The sequence below is a fragment of the Lagenorhynchus albirostris genome, chromosome 19, assembly GCF_949774975.1.
Source record: "Lagenorhynchus albirostris chromosome 19, mLagAlb1.1, whole genome shotgun sequence".
NCBI lineage: Eukaryota > Metazoa > Chordata > Mammalia > Artiodactyla > Delphinidae > Lagenorhynchus > Lagenorhynchus albirostris.
In genome coordinates, this window is record NC_083113.1 from 53,903,931 (window position 1) to 53,921,903 (window position 17,973).

At 50.9% G+C, this 17,973-nt stretch overlaps 1 protein-coding gene across 1 annotated transcript in view; it reads left to right on the forward strand.

The window, feature by feature from the left end:
- The first annotated feature begins 1,258 nt into the window (after positions 1–1,258).
- Positions 1,259–17,973, forward strand: part of PLCG2 (phospholipase C gamma 2) — a 146,045-nt gene continuing 129,330 nt past the window's right edge. The window contains exons 1-2 of the mRNA XM_060131083.1: positions 1,259–1,370; positions 7,086–7,324. Coding sequence (XP_059987066.1) covers positions 7,132–7,324 — 193 coding nt within the window. The 5' untranslated portion in view covers positions 1,259–1,370; positions 7,086–7,131. The remainder of the gene's footprint in view (positions 1,371–7,085; positions 7,325–17,973) is intronic.

A 17,973-nucleotide genomic window follows, 5' to 3' on the forward strand; every position in this document is an offset into this window, starting at 1 on the left:
GAAGCCCGCACGCCGCGACTAGAGGAAGCCCGCAGGCAGCAACGAAGACCCAATGCAGCCAAAAATAAATAAAGAAAAGAAAAAAAAAAGAAATTCTACACATATATCATTGTAACAATATATTATGTACATTAGATAACATGTACCAAAATAGAAATGATGAAAGGATTGATGGAAATAAATATAAATTGAAGTTGTTAAAAAAAAAAAAGGCAAAGAAATTTAACCCAGATTCAGCCATCATTCCTGGGGAGTTGGCCCTTTGATTACACGTGGTGTCAAAGATTTCTTTAAAAAATGGTGCAGTAAGTGATCTGTGGGGAATAGCAACTAGTACACCCCGGAGCTAGGAGCAGTGAAAGAAATGAGTCCAGATTGCCTGAAGTCAGTGAATGAGCCCTGTGGCTTTAGGTATTATATTTTCAGCCAGAACGATATTCACAGATTTAAAAAATGCTGTAACTCAAGCGGCTTACGAGTAGAACTGACGTGTCCTGACAGCTCTGTAGGTGACTGGAAAGCTGGCTACAGTCACAACGGACTGTAGGCAAAGATGCATATGAAAGGTTTGAATAAAATTGCTTCATGAAACAGGAAAGTGGAAAAAAGCAATATTTCTCTTAAAGAATATGTTACATCATACAATACGTGACTTGAGGTAGGCTTGGTGTAGCCAGATGAATCAACTAAATACCATCATTAGGCATTCGACCATGTCGTCTATATGCTTAGAAGTTTATAAAGTGAGCCATAAAAAATAATCTCACTGGGAAAATGGGAGATCAATTCCCTAGTATTCTAAGTTCCGTACAACAGACTTTTGGGGCCGGCACTATTTTGATCATGTCTGACGGATGAGAAAGCTGAGCTGAGGGTATTTACGTGACTTGCCCCGGGTAGTAAGAGGCGGTCACCAGCGCAGCCTCAGTAACGATTTCAAATTAGGGCCATGACCTGCCAATTCCCGTTGATTATATTAAATGCATGTAAAACACGTGTGTGCAGTAGGAGCTCCATGAAAGCTAGTCTATCTGGAAGTTTTCTCTCCACCTTGCAAGTGAGGAGGGGCAGGTCGATCCCCTCCCGCTGCCTCAGTTTCTTTCTCGGCCCACGGAGGCGGGGTCCCAGGCCTGGTCCGCCCCCAGGGAGGACGCGGCGCCGGGGGTGCCCTGAGCTGCGGGCCGGGGGTGGGGCGGGCCGGGGCGCGGGGGGCGGCCCCGGAGGAGTCACGTGGCGCGCGGCCGCGGCCGAAGCAGAAGTAACGGCGCCCGCGTCGGAGGGCGTGCGCGGCAGGGAGTGCCCACAGCCAGGACGGCGGGCGGCTGCGCGCGGGACCCCAGAGCCGGGACCCGCAGCGGGGGCGCGGCCAGGTGAGTGGCCCGGCCGGGTGCGAGCGCAAGCGGGCGCCCGCGGAACCCGCGCTCGGGGAGCGGCGTCCAGGGGGGACCTGTGCCCGGGCGCTGCCGGTGCTGGCAGGGGTGGGGCACAACGTCGGGGCCCCCGCCCGCTGTGTCCGGGGCCGGCGCGGTGACGGCGGGGGTCCGGGCTTCGTCGCCGGCCACTTCCTCACTCTGGGCCGGCGCCACTTCGTCGGTTGGTGTCCTGGGTCCGTCCGGCTTTGAATGGGAGCCTGGAGGAAGCGGCGCGGCTTGCGGTCTGGGGTTCGTGCGAGCACTGGTGGTGTAGGCTCCGGTGGCCGGGGGGGCGGGCGTGTCTCCTGACCACCTCTGTGCCCAGGGCTTGTTGATTCCAGGCGCAGCCCTTCGCCCTGAGAAATAGAGCTTTCGGGGGATTCAAGATTCCGTCTCCCCCCGCAAGAGTTGTACGCATCATTATGTGCGTCTCTGAGTTTTCCTCGTTATGCTGTGGAACCCCAGAGAGGTCGTTACCCCCATAGCGGAAGAATTCGCGGGAAAGATGTGTTCCGTTTCGATGGGGGGCGGGGGGCGCTTGGCGCCTGGATTCCAGAGGGGGCCCGGGAGGGGCTCTTGTAGCACCCTGATCTTGAACTAGAGTGAGAAAGTATGGAGGGGGGTGGCACGCGCATGGGAAACAGGTGGCCTTGTCAGTGTAATTCGAATTTCTGTTCCAGCTGTGTAACCTTGGGCAAGTTGAAGTCTCTGAGCCTCAGTTTCTTCCCCTGGGTACTTGGGCCACCCAGGCCTCCATTCCAGGGCTGTGTGGAGAGTTGGGGCTTATCTGCCACTTCTTCACCCTATGCTTAAGGGCCCTGCGTTGGGGCTCGGGCCATCATCCTTAGCTACAGTCTTTCAGGGAGTCTTAATTTAGGGGTTCCTGGCCGCCTCAGGAAGTTACCCTCATTACAAAGATATGAATGCCCCGTGTGTACCAGCTCAGGACGATCCTCACTGCAGGTTTCCTTGATGCTGAAATGGCCTAATCATGCTGCAGCCCTCCCCCCTCCCTCTCCCTCTACCTGGAGCCTGTGAAACTCCTCTGGAAGAGGCCAAGCCAGGAACCCCATAAAGAGCCCTTTGGCTGAGTGGAGTTGATGGAAAATTGCAGGTGAGGAAATTTTTGAAAGCACGTCTTCATTTGGAAAACACTTAAAAACACAGAGTAGAAAAGTTCATCCATTATGTTAGCACTTAAATCAGTAAAAAGTCAGGTCAGACCCTTTACCTTCTCCCGCTCTCCAAAAGTAACCCCTCCTCCTGGGTTTATAAGCAGACAGCCTTTTAAAAAATGTAATTATATTTATGCTTTTTAGTTTGCAACTCTTCTTTCATCCACCTCACGAATCTTTCCAGATCAAATTGCGTGTAAATCTTCCTCATTCTTTCCAATAGCTACTGAGCATTCTTTAATGTGTGTGTCCCATCATTTAAGGGACCACCCCCATTCGTGAGCTGTTGAATTGTTTCTTGTTTTCTTTTTCCTCTTGCTATTACAAATGATGCTTCTGTGACTATTTTTGTGTGTGTTTCTGCACAGCACTGGATCAAAGCGTATACCTGTTTTACATTTTAGTAGGTGCTCACAGGTTGCCCTAAAAAAAAAAAAGTTGAAGTAATGCACATTCCTGCCTGCCCCAGCTGACACTGCTTTGTTCCTCCAATGAAAATATGTATCGCTTTAGCCGCATAGCACAGGGATATCAGCCCGGTGCTTTGTGACCACCTAGAGAAGTGGGATAGGGAGGGTGGGAGGGAGGGAGATGCAAGAGGGAAGAGATATGGGAACATATGTATATGTATAACTGATTCACTTTGCTATAAAGCAGAAACTAACACACCATTGTAAAGCAATTATACCCCAATAAAGATGTTAAAAAAAAAAAAAAGACAACCAACAAGGACTTACTGTATAGCGCAAGGAACTATACTCAATATCTTGTAATAACCTATAATGGAAAAGAATCTCAGAAAGTATATACATATATATATACACATATAACTGAATCACTTTGTGGTACACCTACAACTAACACAACACTGTAAATCAACTATACTTCAATAAAAAATTTTTTTAAGTATAAAAAAAGAAAATATGTGTCGCTTTGTTGCTGCAGGGGGGGTGTGAGATGCACCAGTCACATCCCTCGGGCTGTAGGATGGGCTGTTACCTCTCAGGGATGCGACTGCAGCAAAGTCTAACAGAATTGTTTCGTGGGATTTTGTATGAAATTCTGTGCTTCTCTAACGTGTGCAGAGAGCACTGAAGAGAACTCCCCTGCTTCCTGGTTCTGGGTCCTTGTATCCCAGAAGTTTATTTTTTATTTTATTTTTAATTTTTTATTGGAGTATAGTTGATTTAAAATGTTGTGTTTCTGCTGTACAGCAAAGTGAATCAGTTACACATATACATATATCCACTCTCCTTTAGATTCTTTTCCCATAGAGGTCATTACAGAGTAATGAGAAGAGTTCCCTGTGCTATACAGTAAGTCCTTATTAGTTATTTATTTTATATATAGTGTAGTGTGTATATGGCAATCCCAGTCCCCCAATTTATCCCCCCTCCCTTCCCCACCCCGTAACCATAAGTTTGTTTTCTACATCTGTGACTCTATTTCTGTTTTGTAAATAAGTTAATTTGTACCATTTTTTTAGATTCCACATATAAGCAGTATCATAGGATATTTATCTTTCCCAGAAGTTTATTTCGAATAGAAGTACATGAAAAGTAGAATCTTGTTAAATCTCAGCCACATTTGTATTTACACCATAAGTCACTTTTATAAAGTTACTCAGGGAGGATGAGAAACAGGAACAAAAAAGGGATTTCGAGGCTATTTCTTTCTTTTTCTTTTTTTGAAAGCAGAAGCAGAATAGAAATTGCCTGTGATGGCTCGTGCCCTCCCCTGGGGTCAAGGCCTCGGAGACCTCCTTGCCTTAGTTGCTGAGCACTGAACTCTGGAAGGCTGAGTTGGGAGCCGGTGGATTTTGGTGGTTGACTCCAAGGATCTTGTGGCCGTGAGGATGTCTTCCCAGTTCTTGGGGAAGGACGTGAGAGACTTGGTGTTTATGGTTGAATCAATCCCCTGGGCTTCTAAGTGGGAAGTAACCAGAATCCTGGGAAGGTTAAGTCCAAGGCCCTCCCAGAGTCAGAAAGAACTGAGGGCCCTGGTGCTTCCCGGTTGGCTGGTTTACATGGCAGTGTTGTGAGGGGTTGTGTGTTTCCTATTTGTGCTCTGCTACACGTGGGCCTTGAGCCCTGGGAGTGGGGAACTCAGGAGGTGTACGGCTGGGACCTGGTCCAAATCTTGGTTCTGACACTTTGCAGCTGTGTGACCTTGGACAAGTCCTTTGACCTCTCTGCCAAGTTAGTTACTGTCTCACCAGATTCTGCCACCAGATTCTGGATTCCAGAAGGCGGGTGCTGAAGGAGCAGGGGCGTGGGATTCAGACCGGGGTTCCGATCCTGATGTCACCATGTGTCTCTGTGACCTTGATCACATGATTTCACTTCCCAGGACTTGAGTTTTCACCTCCGGTATTTCTCATTGAAATAAATGAGATGAACGAGATATGGCAGGTGCAGGCACTTGGGGAGGGCCGATAAACAGCTAGTTTACCAGGATGAGACTGGCCTCAGGCACCTTGTTCATCCCCTGACCTGGGTTTGAGGGCGGTGAGGCAGGAGGCTCAGGTCAGGCAGAGTTCTTGGCATACCCTGTAGTCCTGCTGCCGGGCCTTTGCTTAAGCCTGTTCCTCTGACTACAACACCGTTCCCTCCCGCTTCATCTTTTTTTAAAGCTTGGATTCAGACGCCGCCTTCCCCCAGAAGCTTCCTATGAGCACTGTCAGTTCCCAGCCTTACCCCAGACTAAGTTGGGGACCCCTTCTTGCTACTCCCTTTATTACCCCCACCCCCATGTCTCTGCTACTGCAGAATCATTGAGCTGACTGGTCCCTTTCCAAATGGGTGGAGAACAGGTGTAATTCATGACCTTATCGCTGGGCTGTCAGCATACCTGGGAGGTGCCTTTGGCTGTGGGTGTGAGGTAGAGGGATGAGGGAGCAAAGGACAGGGCCTGGGCCGCTCCCTACACCCCTCATTTGCGTAAAAGTCCGCCCTCCATTTCTGTCATAGAGTTGACCCTTGATTAATGTCTTGACCAGCTGGCTGATTAATGTGATCAGAGGCCCTGCTAGATGCTGGGGGCTGTACATACACTGTGGCGTCTGCTCCTTCCAGACCCCCTCGAGGGTGGTATTGTTATCCCCATTATACAGCTGGGGAAGCTGAGGCCCTGATTTTGAGCAACTTGGCAAAGAGGCTGTGGGGAGGCTGAGCCAGTGTGGAGGCCCGGACAGCCTTGACTGAACACCGGTTTCTCTCCAGAGTAGCAACTGTGGGAGCCTAAAGGGATTTGGAGGAGGGGAGGAGGTAAGAAAGAGACAGGGGACAGTGGATAGTGACAGTAGCAGGAGCTGAATCTGAGGAGCACTGACTTTGCATCTTTGTTCTCCGGGCTGAGATATATTATCTGGTTCAATCCTTACAAGAACCTTTGGAGGTTCTTTCATCTGTCATCTTCCCCTTTACAAGGGTGGCAATTCAGCCTGCGGGTGTAAGTGACTTGGGGTAGGGCTGCGGTCTGCAAGCCTGAAGTTAAGTCCCTTCTGAGTGAGGGGCGGTGAGTCTTTGGACATTTGGGAGGCAGACTGGGGGGAGGGTTTTTGCAGAGCAGGGGCTTAGGGAGCGACATGATTTCACTCTTGTTCGTAAAGCATCCTTTTGGTTCCTGGTCTGAGAGTGGACTGTAGGGGCTGGAGCAGAAGCAGGGAGACCAGTTAGCAGGCGATCAGAATGACCCAAGTATAAGATCCTTGGAGGGACCGGTGAAGCAGTGAGACTGATTGCATTCTGGGTTTGCCTGTGGATTGGATGTGGGCGTGAGAGAAACCAGACAAGGAAGGCTCTGAGATTTGGGGCGCAAACACCTCTTTGGGAAATGCCAGCTGTGCAGGAGGATGAGGGATCGCCAAGGACACCCCTGGATGCTGAGCGGCACGCCAGGTGCTTCACAGGTGGCTTCCTAAGTGTTCCGATGAAACTGGGGCTCACGGAGGTCACGCAGCCTGCCCAGGTCCACACGGTCAGTGGGAACCTACACCACGATTTGAACGTGAGGCTGCTGGGTCCTGCTGTCTTCTGCCCTTTTTGCCCCAGTTCCATGGACACATTCGGAAGGGTTTGTTTTTTTTTTTCCTGTTCCCAACTTCACTCGGGAAGTAAAGGGATGGTTGGAAATCTCTTGGCAGGCTGTCAGGGGTGGGGACAGGAGTCAGTCTGGGCTGCTCTGGCTATTCAAATGTTCCACAGCATCAGAGTATGTGGGGAAGGAGTGGTAACAGCCAGGTTGGAGTGATTTGGTTATTTAAAGCCGGGATAGTGGTTGGGTCACTGAGGTCGAGGGCTCCACCCACACCTCACTTCCATTTAAACCTCTGTGTGTCCTGCCTGGGCTCTCTGAGCGGTCAGCGAGTCTCCGCCACTAGAACCTTCTCCCCAAACTCATCCCGATGGGCATGAGACAGGATCTTCACTCTTGAAGTCGAAGCCAAATCCCACTCAGTTAACTAAAAGCAGTTCCCTCCTTTATTCCGCCCTTCCAGCCTCCCTCGTTCTCTCACTCCTTGCCTCCCCCTGGAGCTGGCAACCATGAGCACCACGGTCAACGTGGACGCCCTTCCGGAGTACGAGAAGAGTCAAATCAAGAGGGCCCTGGAGCTGGGCACGGTGATGACGGTGTTCAGCTTCCGCAAGTCCACCCCGGAGCGGAGGACTGTCCAGGTGATCATGGAGACCCAGCAAGTGGCCTGGAGCAAGACGGCCGATAAGATCGAGGGCTTCCGTGAGTACCTCCTCCCCTTCCTGCCCAGACCAGTGGTCACGGCAGTTGTTGTCGGTTTGATACCTTCTGAAAGTGAAAGTGGGGCCGCTCTGTCTGGGTCTCTGAATGGGTTCAGAGCAGGTGGGGGAAGTTAGCCAGGAAACAGCAGGTGAAGGAACAGGAGCCCGCGTGGGCCAACTTGGAAATGACATCCAGACGGCTCACCCGGGATGGCAGGGGCTGGGCTCCCTGTCTCACAGCATCGGGGACCATTTGGTTCGAGCTGATGGTCAAGCCGTCTGCCCTTAGAGGGCTTAACTGGCCAGAGCTTGTGGAAACTCATAGCTTGGTAGCCAGACGAGCAGAGTGAGAAGCCTGTGCTTTAGCTCCAGGTGGACAGAGCGCACTGCTGAATGTTCTGTAGCTCTCAAGTGAAGTTCTGGTCCAGGTGGAGGCATCTTCTTCTCCCCATCCTCTTTACATTCGGCAATTGGCTCAGTCCCTAAAGTTTCTAAGACTGTTTTTAACAAACAGAGTTAGGAGACTTAAGCAATTTTCAGTTGCAGAGACTTGTTTAATTTGACTTTTTTATTGGCTACTTTTTAATTGAGGAATTAAAACGTACACTTGGGGGAGAATGAGACGATTCCAAATAAGTGTCTCTTCCCCAGCCCACGTCTTGCTCCAGGGGCAAGCTCATTACCAAGTTCTTTGGTCTTCCAGAAGTATTCTGTGCTCGTGTGATGTGTGCATTGTGTTTCCTACATGAATGGGTACCTACTACATACACCTCTGCACTTTGATTTCTTTTTTTAATTTAACAATTATCTTGGAGGTGGTTTATTATCAGCCTGTTGAGCTGCCTTTATCTTTCATGGCCACATAGCATTCTGGCTACAGTGTAACAGTTTAACCCCTAGAGACGGACATTTTGGGTCTTTCCAGTCTTTTGTTATTAGCTGCAGTGACTATACTTGGATTCTAGTTTTTTGGGTTTTTTTTGGCGGTACGCGGGCCTCTCACTGCTGTGGCCTCTCCCGCCGCGGAGCACAGGCTCCGGACGCGCAGGCTCAGCGGCCATGGCTCACGGGCCCAGCTGCTCCGCGGCACGTGGGATCTTCCCGGACCGGGGCACGAACCCGTGTCCCCTGCATCGGCAGGCGGACTCTCAACCACTGCGCCACCAGGGAAGCCCAGATTCTAGTTTTTTAAAAAAATTTTCTGGTAACAGATTTATGGAGATACAATTCACATACCATATAATTCATCCATTAAAAATGAACAGTATATTCTGATATGTGCAACCACTACCACAATTTTCATCACGCCAAAAAGAAACCCTGCACCTTTTAGCCATCCCTCTGTTCCTCATCCACCTCTCCTGCCCTAAGCAATCATTAATCTCCTTTCTATCTCTATAGAGGTCCCTGTTCTGGAGATTTCCTCTAAAAGGAACCATATAGCATCTGGCCTTTCGTGACCGGCTGCTTTTACTTAACACACTGTTTCCCAGTGTTTTCAAGGTTCGTCCACGTTGTGGTGCGTCTCAATACGTCACTCCTTTATGTGGCTGAGTGATACTCCATTGCCTAGATATTCCACAGTTTGTTGATCCGTTCATTTGTTGGTGGACATTTGGGTTTTTTACACTTTCTGGCTACCATGAATCCTGCTGCTGTGAGCATTCATGAGTGATTTTTTTGTATGGCTGTGTGTTTTCATTTCTCTCGGGTATCTGTCTGGGAGTAGCATTGCTCCTAGGTCAGTATGATAGCTTTGTTAATCATTTTAGGAACTGCCAGCCTATTTTCCCAGTTGTTGCACCATTTTACCTTCCCACCAACTGTGTGTGAGGGTCATCCTTGTGTTATGCTTTCATGCACACATGTTTTGTGTTTACCTGAAGGACAGCTTCCTGTATGTGTTATTTCTGAGTTAAAGGGTACAGGCTATTTTAACTTTGAAAGGACAGTTGGAGAACATCCCACAGAGGCCCATGAGGTGTTGAGGGTACCTCCCGTTCCCCACACCCTCATCCACTCTGCCGTGGGGTTCTGAACTTGGCCGTTCACAGGTGGTCTCTGATAGCTCGGTGCGGTTCTTCGTGTGATTTCTTTTAACATGAGTGAGGTTAAGTAGCTTTCCAAAAGGTTTCTCCTAGCTTTGGAGCCGAGCAGGCCTCCGGTGGCACAGAGCCAGAAGCCCAGCTTTGAAAGTGCCCGTGTCTGGAGGCAGCAAACTCTCCTCCCAGTTTGGTTTGCATTGGCCACACTCCACCTCCCAGGTGGCCCAGAGACCTGTGGCAGCTGGGGCGGGGGTGGGGGCCTGCCTGGGGATGAAAGGGCATGGATGGTAAATACAGGTGTCCTGCACTGAGAGTGGATGGCTGGTCCCTTCTCTTCTGGGGGCTGAACATCGGAAACACCTGGGGGGAGCATTTAAAGATACAGCCTACTGGAACTTTCTCCCGAAAGTTCTGATGGGTGTGAGGCAGGATTTTGCCTCCTGAAATCCACACGCTATAGTTCTCCCCACTCATTAACCAAAAGCAGTTCCTCCTCCTCCTTGGAGTGGCTGAGGAAGTCTGTCATTCACCAGGTTGGCTGGGATTCAGTATTTTAATAGGCTCCCCAGGTGATCCTGGTAGCTAGCCAGGTTTGGTAGGTACTGCTCTAGAGACTCCCTCCCTCCCTCCATCCTTCCATCAGTCCATCCACCCTTCCCTCCCTCCCTCCCTCCTTCCTTCCTTCCCTCCTTCCTTCCTTCCACCCATCCTTCCGTACCTCCATCCATCTATATTTGAATGCCTGCTCTTCCAGGCACTATTCTAGGTCCTGGAGATACAGCAGGAATTACATTAGACTCCAGTCCTCGCGGAGCCTACATTGTTGGATTAGGTACAAGCAGCGTGGAGCTTGACTTCCAGCACATTTGATGAGCTTTGCCATGTGACTGCAGGGCAAGTTACATGCACTTTCTGAGATCTAATTCTCTTATCTGCAGAATGGGAGTAATATTGGTATCCATGCACATGGTTACAGTTGGGCATGAGTAAATGAGTCGATACATCAGAGGGTCGAACATGGTGAACGGCACAGGGTAAGCCCTGGACCAGTGGCAACTGCTGCTGTTATTTTTGCCATTGGCTGTTGACGACGAGTGGCCTCCAGCTTGTCCGGGGCAGCAGGGTCTTGCTTAGGTGTTTGGACCTTTTCTGGAGAGCAGTAGGGATCCACCGAAGTATTTGCAGAAGAGGGATGATGTGAACACGTTTGCATTTTTGAACGTGCGCTGGCAAGTCTGTGTGCTATGGCTGTGTCAGTAGTGTTGGTAAAGCAACAGAAAACCCAGTTTGGGAGTAAAGAGCTTAGAAAAGGTGCTCCCCTGACCACTTAGAAAGAATAGGCCTTTGGGCCCTAGATGGGGACTCTCAGCACCGCATTTTCAGCCTCCTGACATAGGGGTGTCCTGGGGGGACCCCCACAGCTGTAGTGTTGCTTCAGCGGTCCTAGTTAGCGGGATCCTCCAGGTTACTGTGGCATCTGCAAGGGGCAGGCAAACAGGAGGGAGCACGAGTGTGTGGTCCTGGGGTAATTGGCAAGCAGCCTGTGACCTTTGGACAGCTGTCACAACACCCCTTGCAGGCCTGGGTGAAGGTAGACACCCAGGGGTCCCCCTGTGCAAAGCAGTGAGTGGTTCTCAGCGGGGGCAATCCCACCCCCACCCATTCAGGGGCATCTGGCAATGCCTGGAGATACTGTTAGTTGTGATTATTTGGGGGGTAGCTTCTGGCATCTAGTGGATTGGGGCCAGGGGTGCTGCTAAACACCTTACAATGCACAGGACAGTCCCCGCCCCCACCAAAACAAAATGATCCTATATAAAGTGTCGGTGGTGCCAAGGTTAAGAAGCCCTGGTCTAAAGTCACGCGTTTGCTTTGCTTAGAACCGTAAAATGGCACTGGGTATGTTCGGGTTTCTCTTTGGACCCTGTCATGACAGAGCTGTGTCATGTCTTCAGCCCATATTTGCTGTCATACTGGGTGCTAGATTCTGCTAAGAGAGAGGAGGAAGGACGGAGTCCCTGCCCTGGAGGGAACAGATGCAGCAACTGGGCATTGCAGGATCGTGTGGTCGGTACACAGTGCAGGTCTGCGCTGGGTACTTGGCGAGGAAGGAAGGCTCTTGTCCCCCTCAGTGGGGATGGGGGGTGGTCGGGAATGGGGGGAGGCCTCATAGCAGAGGAGCTGCTTCTGTGGAGAGTTAAGGGAGGGGCTTGTCAGGTGGCCAGCAGGACGCCTGCCCTGAAGTGGGGTCAGTAGGTGCCATTGGATGCAGGTGCGTAGATTTGGGGGTCAGTGATTCGGACAGGGCTTAGCTGGATGGTTCTTCTACTCTTTGTGGCCTGGACTGAGGTGGCACTCAACTGGCATGTCACCTGGTCTGACTCCCATGTCTGGTGCTGTGGTGGTGATGGCTGGAAGCCTGGGCTCAGCCGGAAATGTTGGCTGAGCACCTGCTGCGTGGCAGTCCCAGGGTAGCTGGACTTCTTACATGGTGCCTGCTGTCCCCCCTGGGTGCGTGTTCCAAGAGTCCCAGGCCAAAGCTGCTGGGCTTCTTATGACTTATGACTCCCAGAAAGTCATGTGCTCAGGTCACCAGGGCCAGCTCAGGTTCAGAGCATGGGAAATCTCCTCTTGGGGAGGGCGAGGCTTGCACGTCCAGGGCGGGGAAAAGTTGACGGCAGCCACCTTGGAGCCAAGTGACCATGAGAACAGCTGGACTCTGGATCCAGACTTGTAGCTCAATTCCCTGCTTGACCAAATACTAGGTGCTGTGTGATCCAAGGCAGGTTGTTTGACCTCTCTGTGCCTGTTTCCCTGTTGTTCAAGTGAAATGATAATAGTCCCTACCGATAAGATAAGGGTGAGAATCAAATGGATTTTATTATATGTACTTTTTTATTTTTAAAATTATTTTTTAATAAATTTATTTATTTTTGGCTGCATTGGGTCTTCAGTGCTGCGTGCAGGCTTTCTCTAGTCGTGGCAAGCAGGGGCTCCTCTTCATTGCAGGGAGCGGGCTTCTCATTGTGGTGGCTTCTCTTGTTGGGGAGCACGGGCTCTAGGCGTGCGAGTTCAGTAGTTGTGACGCGCGGGCTCAGTAGTTGCGGCGCACGGGCTTAGTTGCTCCATGGCGTGTGGGATCTTCCCCGGGCCGGGGCTCAAACCCGTGTCCCCTGCATTGGCAGGCGGATTCTTAACCACTGCACCACCAGGGGAAGTCCTTATGTACTTTTTTATATGTACATGTTTTATCTGTATGTAAAAGGTACATATTTTAATGGATGGGAGTCCCAAGGCCTGGCTTCTAATAAAGACGATGGTCTCCAGCCAGACACTCACAAGACGTGGCTGTCATTCTCCCATTTACTTTCCAAGGCTGATGGGCAAGGTGGTGCCCTGGGTTCCTTCCTGCACTGGCTCCTGAGGCTCTGGATGTCGGGAGGGAGCTCATGCCGGGAAGTGCTGCCTCTCTGGTTTTTCTTTTTTTCCAGGGGCACCAGCTGCGCTGACTCCAGCTGGAAAGGAGCCCGCTTGGGGACCTTTCTGAGTTGAACCTTTGGGGTCCTCTTGCATGTTGTCCATCTGGGAGGCCGGTCTGGAATGCGTCTCAGGAGCCAATGTGATGCCAGCTGTTTGTGGCGTGTGGATGGGGCCAGCTGTGCAATGAGCCGCCTTTGAGGACGTGGACCATGTCCATTTCGACTGAATGGGCCCTTTATCCTCAAGTTTTCACTTCTGCTTACGCGTGTTTTCTCCGTCTGCTTATTTTTGGCAAGTGGTGGCGGCCCGTGAATGAGGGATTCTCGCAGATAGGAGCTGTTCTGTTTCCCTGGTGTGAGGTCCTTGGCTTGCCTGTGACCCTGTGAACAGGAAGCAGGAATCATCCCCACTTTATTACGAGGAAACCGAGTCCTGGGAAGACTAGGTGACATGCCCAAGGCTACACAGTCAGGAAGGGGCAGAACTACAGTTTGCCTTCGTTCAACCTGCCTTCAGAGTCGCAAGTCTTCTGCTCTGTGTTGCTGTCTCCTCTTACATGATATCAGAGATGTCTGAGTGCTGTATGGGATAGAGAAGCACCCTGCTGGGGACCTAAGAATGACAGCTTCGTTCAGGTTTCGTTACGACAGGAGGGAAGGCACCGGTTCCTATTTGCGCAGAGGACACGCTCTGCCTGGTGCTGAGGTGCCAGGGGAAGGAGACTCGAGAGGTGCCTGGTTAGCGGGGAGCCAGACATGCCTGCTGGAGACCCCACGGTGGAGACAAGTGCGGACACAGCCAGGGGTGCTGAAATGGGCTCGTCCTGTATCCTGGCTTCTTCTGAAATCCAACCTTGAGCTTCTTACCCATCTTTTTAAAAAAACTATTTTGCCAAGTTCTTATTTTAACAAAGTGTTTTTCAAACGATGGAGAAATAGGTGTTTTTTTTTTTTCCACTGGCATCTTCCGTCTAAGAAGAAATCCATTGTCTGAAAGTGGTTCCCAAGTTCTGTCAGTCAAGTGTCCTGTCAGAAATAAGATTCCACCAGTGCCCCCAGTGTGTACAAACTTATTTTTCTTTTTAAAGAAAATTTTTTCTTTTTTAATTGAAGTATAGTTGGTTTACAATGTTGTGTTAGTTTCAGGTGTACGGCAAAGTGCCTCAGTTATACATATACATATATCTCTTCTTTTTCAGATTCTTTTCCCTTATAGGTTATTACGAAGTATTGAGTATAGTTCCCCGTGCTATAGAGTAGGTCCTTGTTGGTTATCTCTTTTTTTTTTTTTGCTGTACGCGGGCCTCTCACTGTTGTGGCCTCTCCCATTGCGGAGCACAGGCTCCGGACGCGCAGGCTCAGCGGCCATGGCTCACGGGCCCAGCCGCTCCGCGGCATGTGGGATCTTCCCGGACCGGGTCACGAACCCGTGTCCCCTGCATCAGCAGGCAGACTCTCAACCGCTGCGCCACCAGGGAAGCCCTATCTCTTTTATATATAGTAGTGTATATATGTTAATCCCCAACTTCTAATTTGTCCCCTGCCCCTTTTCCCCTTTGGTGACCATAAGTTTGTTTTCTGTGTCTGTGAGTGTGTTTCTGTTTTGTATATAAGATCATTTGTATCTTTTTTTTTTTTTTAAGATTCCACATATAAGTAATATCCTATGGTATTTGTGTTTCTCTGTTTGGCTTACTTCACTTAGTATGATAATCTCTAGGTCTATCTGTCTTGTTACACATGGCATTATTTCATTCTTATGGTAGAGTAATATTCCATTTTGTGTGTGTGTGTGTGTGTGTGTGTGTGTGTGTGTGTACATACAATTTTTGATTATAGATGTGCAGTTATGGTAACAGCACAGGCTCTGGAGCCCGAGTGCCTGGCTTCAGATCCCAGCCCTGCCTCTTCACTGGAGGGTGACCTTGGACCATTCATGTTACCTCTTTGTGCCTCTTTTCCAAGTCTGTAAAATGAGAATAGTAAAAGAACCTGTCTCCTAAGGCCCTGTGCGGATTAAATGAAATAATACATGTAACCTGCTTTCAGCAGTGCTGGGCACAGAGGAGGTAGGTGCTCAAGCATCTGCTGCTCTTGTCCGCATCCGACGTGAAGGGAAGTGGCATTGTGGAAAGGATGACGTGAATATGAGAACTTGCCTTGATGTGACGAGATCCTTGTTTCTTTCCTGCACCCGAATGGCTTGTCCTCCTCCTCTTCCGGGGTGCGGATTCCCTAGGGCGGAGCCTGCTGGTGTGAGACATAGAGCTCTTGTTTTCATTCCTGACATTGATGGAGACCTGCCTGTACGCTGGTCAGTGGGGGAATTGGTTTCTGTGTTTGTTCAAGGGCTGTCTTCTGCCCTGGATGACCATCACTTGGTGTGATTAGAATTCAGCCGTCTGTTGGTTTAGCAAACACTCAGGGGCCTTGGTGTGTGTCGGGCGTGGTGCTCGAACCTGGGGACAGCGTGGTGAGCGGGACAGTGTGGACCCCCAGAGGTGCTTACAGTGCCACGGGAAAGGCAGAACAAGCCAGGCTAATCACCCAGTCATTCTGGATCGTGTTGGGTGCTAAGAAAGGAAGAAGCAGGGCACCTTGGCAAAGAGTCACTGGTGAAGAGCGCTGTTTTAGGAGGCCACGCCTCAGGGGAACATTTCCATGGAGGTGACATTTGAGCTGAGAACTTGAAAGGTGATAAGGGAGCCATGAGAAGCTCTAAGGGGAGAGCATTCTGGGCAGAGGGCACAGCAATAAAGCTTCTGTATTAGTCAGGTTAGCCTAACAGCCGTGACAAATGATTTCTTGATCTCATGCAAGTTTCTCACTCAGGTCATGGTCTAGTGGGATTGGGGGGTGGGGCTCTGCTGTCTGGTGGTACCACTGTCCCCTCAGGCATCTGAGGCCACTGCAGGGTCTTCTCTTCGGCCAGCATGTGGTGGAAGAGGAAGAGTGGGGGATGGCTTAGGAGGTGTTAGGGGTCATTTCTGGAACCGATGTGCCTCTTCCCTCCCATCTTCCATTGACCAGAACTTGGCATGTGACTGGCTACAAAGGATGCTGGGAAACGTGGCCCAGTTGTGTGCCAGGAAGAATGGGAAAGGGGCTTGTCAGGCGTCCCCCAGGCTCTTCCATGGCCCCTAATTTTGGAAGATGCAGAGGTGGCTGTAGGAGCCCCACTGATGGCTAGAGAATAGAATGATTGCCGGGATTTAGGGATTCTTGCAGGAATTCAGGGAAATGAAGAGCCTTTGCACTGGGCCTCCTGGGAAGGGGAGGTGATGGCACTGAGGTCTCTCCCATCCCATCTGTGACAAGAGCTGCCGGTGGTGACCTCTCTCCATAGATGGGCTTTGTCGGCCGTCTTAGGTTTCCTCATAGTCATGGCTAGACCCTCCCCAGCAAAGCTCTCCACTTTGACAGTGTCGGCCCATCAGTGAAGGCTTTGGGTCCCAGCCTCCCAACGATGGATGCCTCTGATTGGCTGGGTCTTCTGAGCCCGTGCTCGGGGGTTGGCTGCCCTTGAGACCAGTGGCATCTCCGGTCAGCTTTGGTGTGGAGGGTGGGTTAGACGGGTCTCCTGCTAGAGAACATGGTCTGGCTTCTTCAGGACTCTGGGCAGAGATGGGTCCCTGTTACGGGTGAATTGTGTCTCCCTTCCAAATTCCTGTGTTGAAGCCCTAATCCCCAGGCCTCAGAAGGCGACCTTATTTGGAAATAGGGTCTTTGCAGATGTAATTAGTTAAGATGAGGTCATGCTGCCACACAGTGGGCCCTAATCCCATATGACTGGTGTCCTTATAAGAAGAGGGCGCGCACGCACACACGCACACACGCACACACGACGATGCCTCTGTAAGCTCGGGAACACTGAGGGTTGCCGACATCCTGGGAAGCCAGGAGGGAATCAGGGGACCGATTCCCTCTCACAGCCACAGAAGGAGCCACCCCTGCCAACACCTTGATCTGCACCGGGAGACGATACATTTCTGTTGTTGAAGCCACCCAGTTGGGAGTGTTTCGCTACAGCATCCCTAGCAGACTAACACACTCCCCTTTAAAAGGAGCCTGAGGGGCAGGGAGGTGAACCCAGCGGTTGATGTATCCACGTGGCCGCAGATAATATGGACAAGCTGGAGTTTGTCGTAAAGGAATTTAAGAGCCCTTGCTTTCTTCCAAGTGTCATCTCAGTTCCTGGCTGCATTGGTCTTGGCTGTGAGGGTGTGAGAGGCAGTGTTGTGTGCTGGTTAAACGTGGGGACTGGAGCCAGCCTGCTTGGGTTTGAGTCCCAAGTCTGTGGCTTGGGCAAGAGACTTCCCTCTCTGTGCCTCTGTTTCCTCACCTGTAAAATGGGAAGAATGACAGTACCCACCTTATAGGGTCTTCAGGAGGATCAGATGAGCTCCTGAAGGTAAATCACTTAGAAAGGTAGGGGAAGCGCTATGTGAGGTTTGCTCTCGTTTCCATGGCTCAGGCTTCTCGCCCGTCTCTTGGAAGTACATCCCTTGAATTCTGTCCTAGTAAGCAAGCCTCCCCTTTGGAGGACGCTGTGCGTGTCTGGTTAGTTGTGGTCCATCCAGTTCCCTGTGCTCCCAATGGCTGTGGAGGTGTGGACAGGACTCCCTTTTGGTCTGGCTTTTGGGGATCTCGGTGTCCCAGCCCAGAAGTCCATCTGGCCGTTGGGGAGGAGAGGACAGGAGAGAGGCGCAGCTGCAGTGTGGACACATCTGAAGCCAGAGGGCCGGCACAGCGAGCGTCTGTGCTGTAGTGCCAAGCCCTGGGAGGCATACGTGTTCCCGCTTCACGCAATTGGAGGGTCCCCGACAGTGGGTGCAGGTTGGATCTCTTACGCATGTCTGACTAGGGGAGGGAGCTATTAAAAGGCATCCCCTGGTGAATCCTGTAGGAAAGAAAATAATCTGCCTCCCGCTCCACCCTTCCCAGCCCACCCTCACCCCTACCCCCGTCTGTCTTCGCTGTAAACGAACATTTTCCCATGTCAGGCAGGTGAAGTGACACGTCTTGTTTTGCCTTGGAAGAGACCTGAGTGCTGTGCACCTTGAGGTTGAAGCCAGAAATCCTGATGTTGACTTTTCCTGCCCCCTGGCAATGCCTGACCCCAGAGC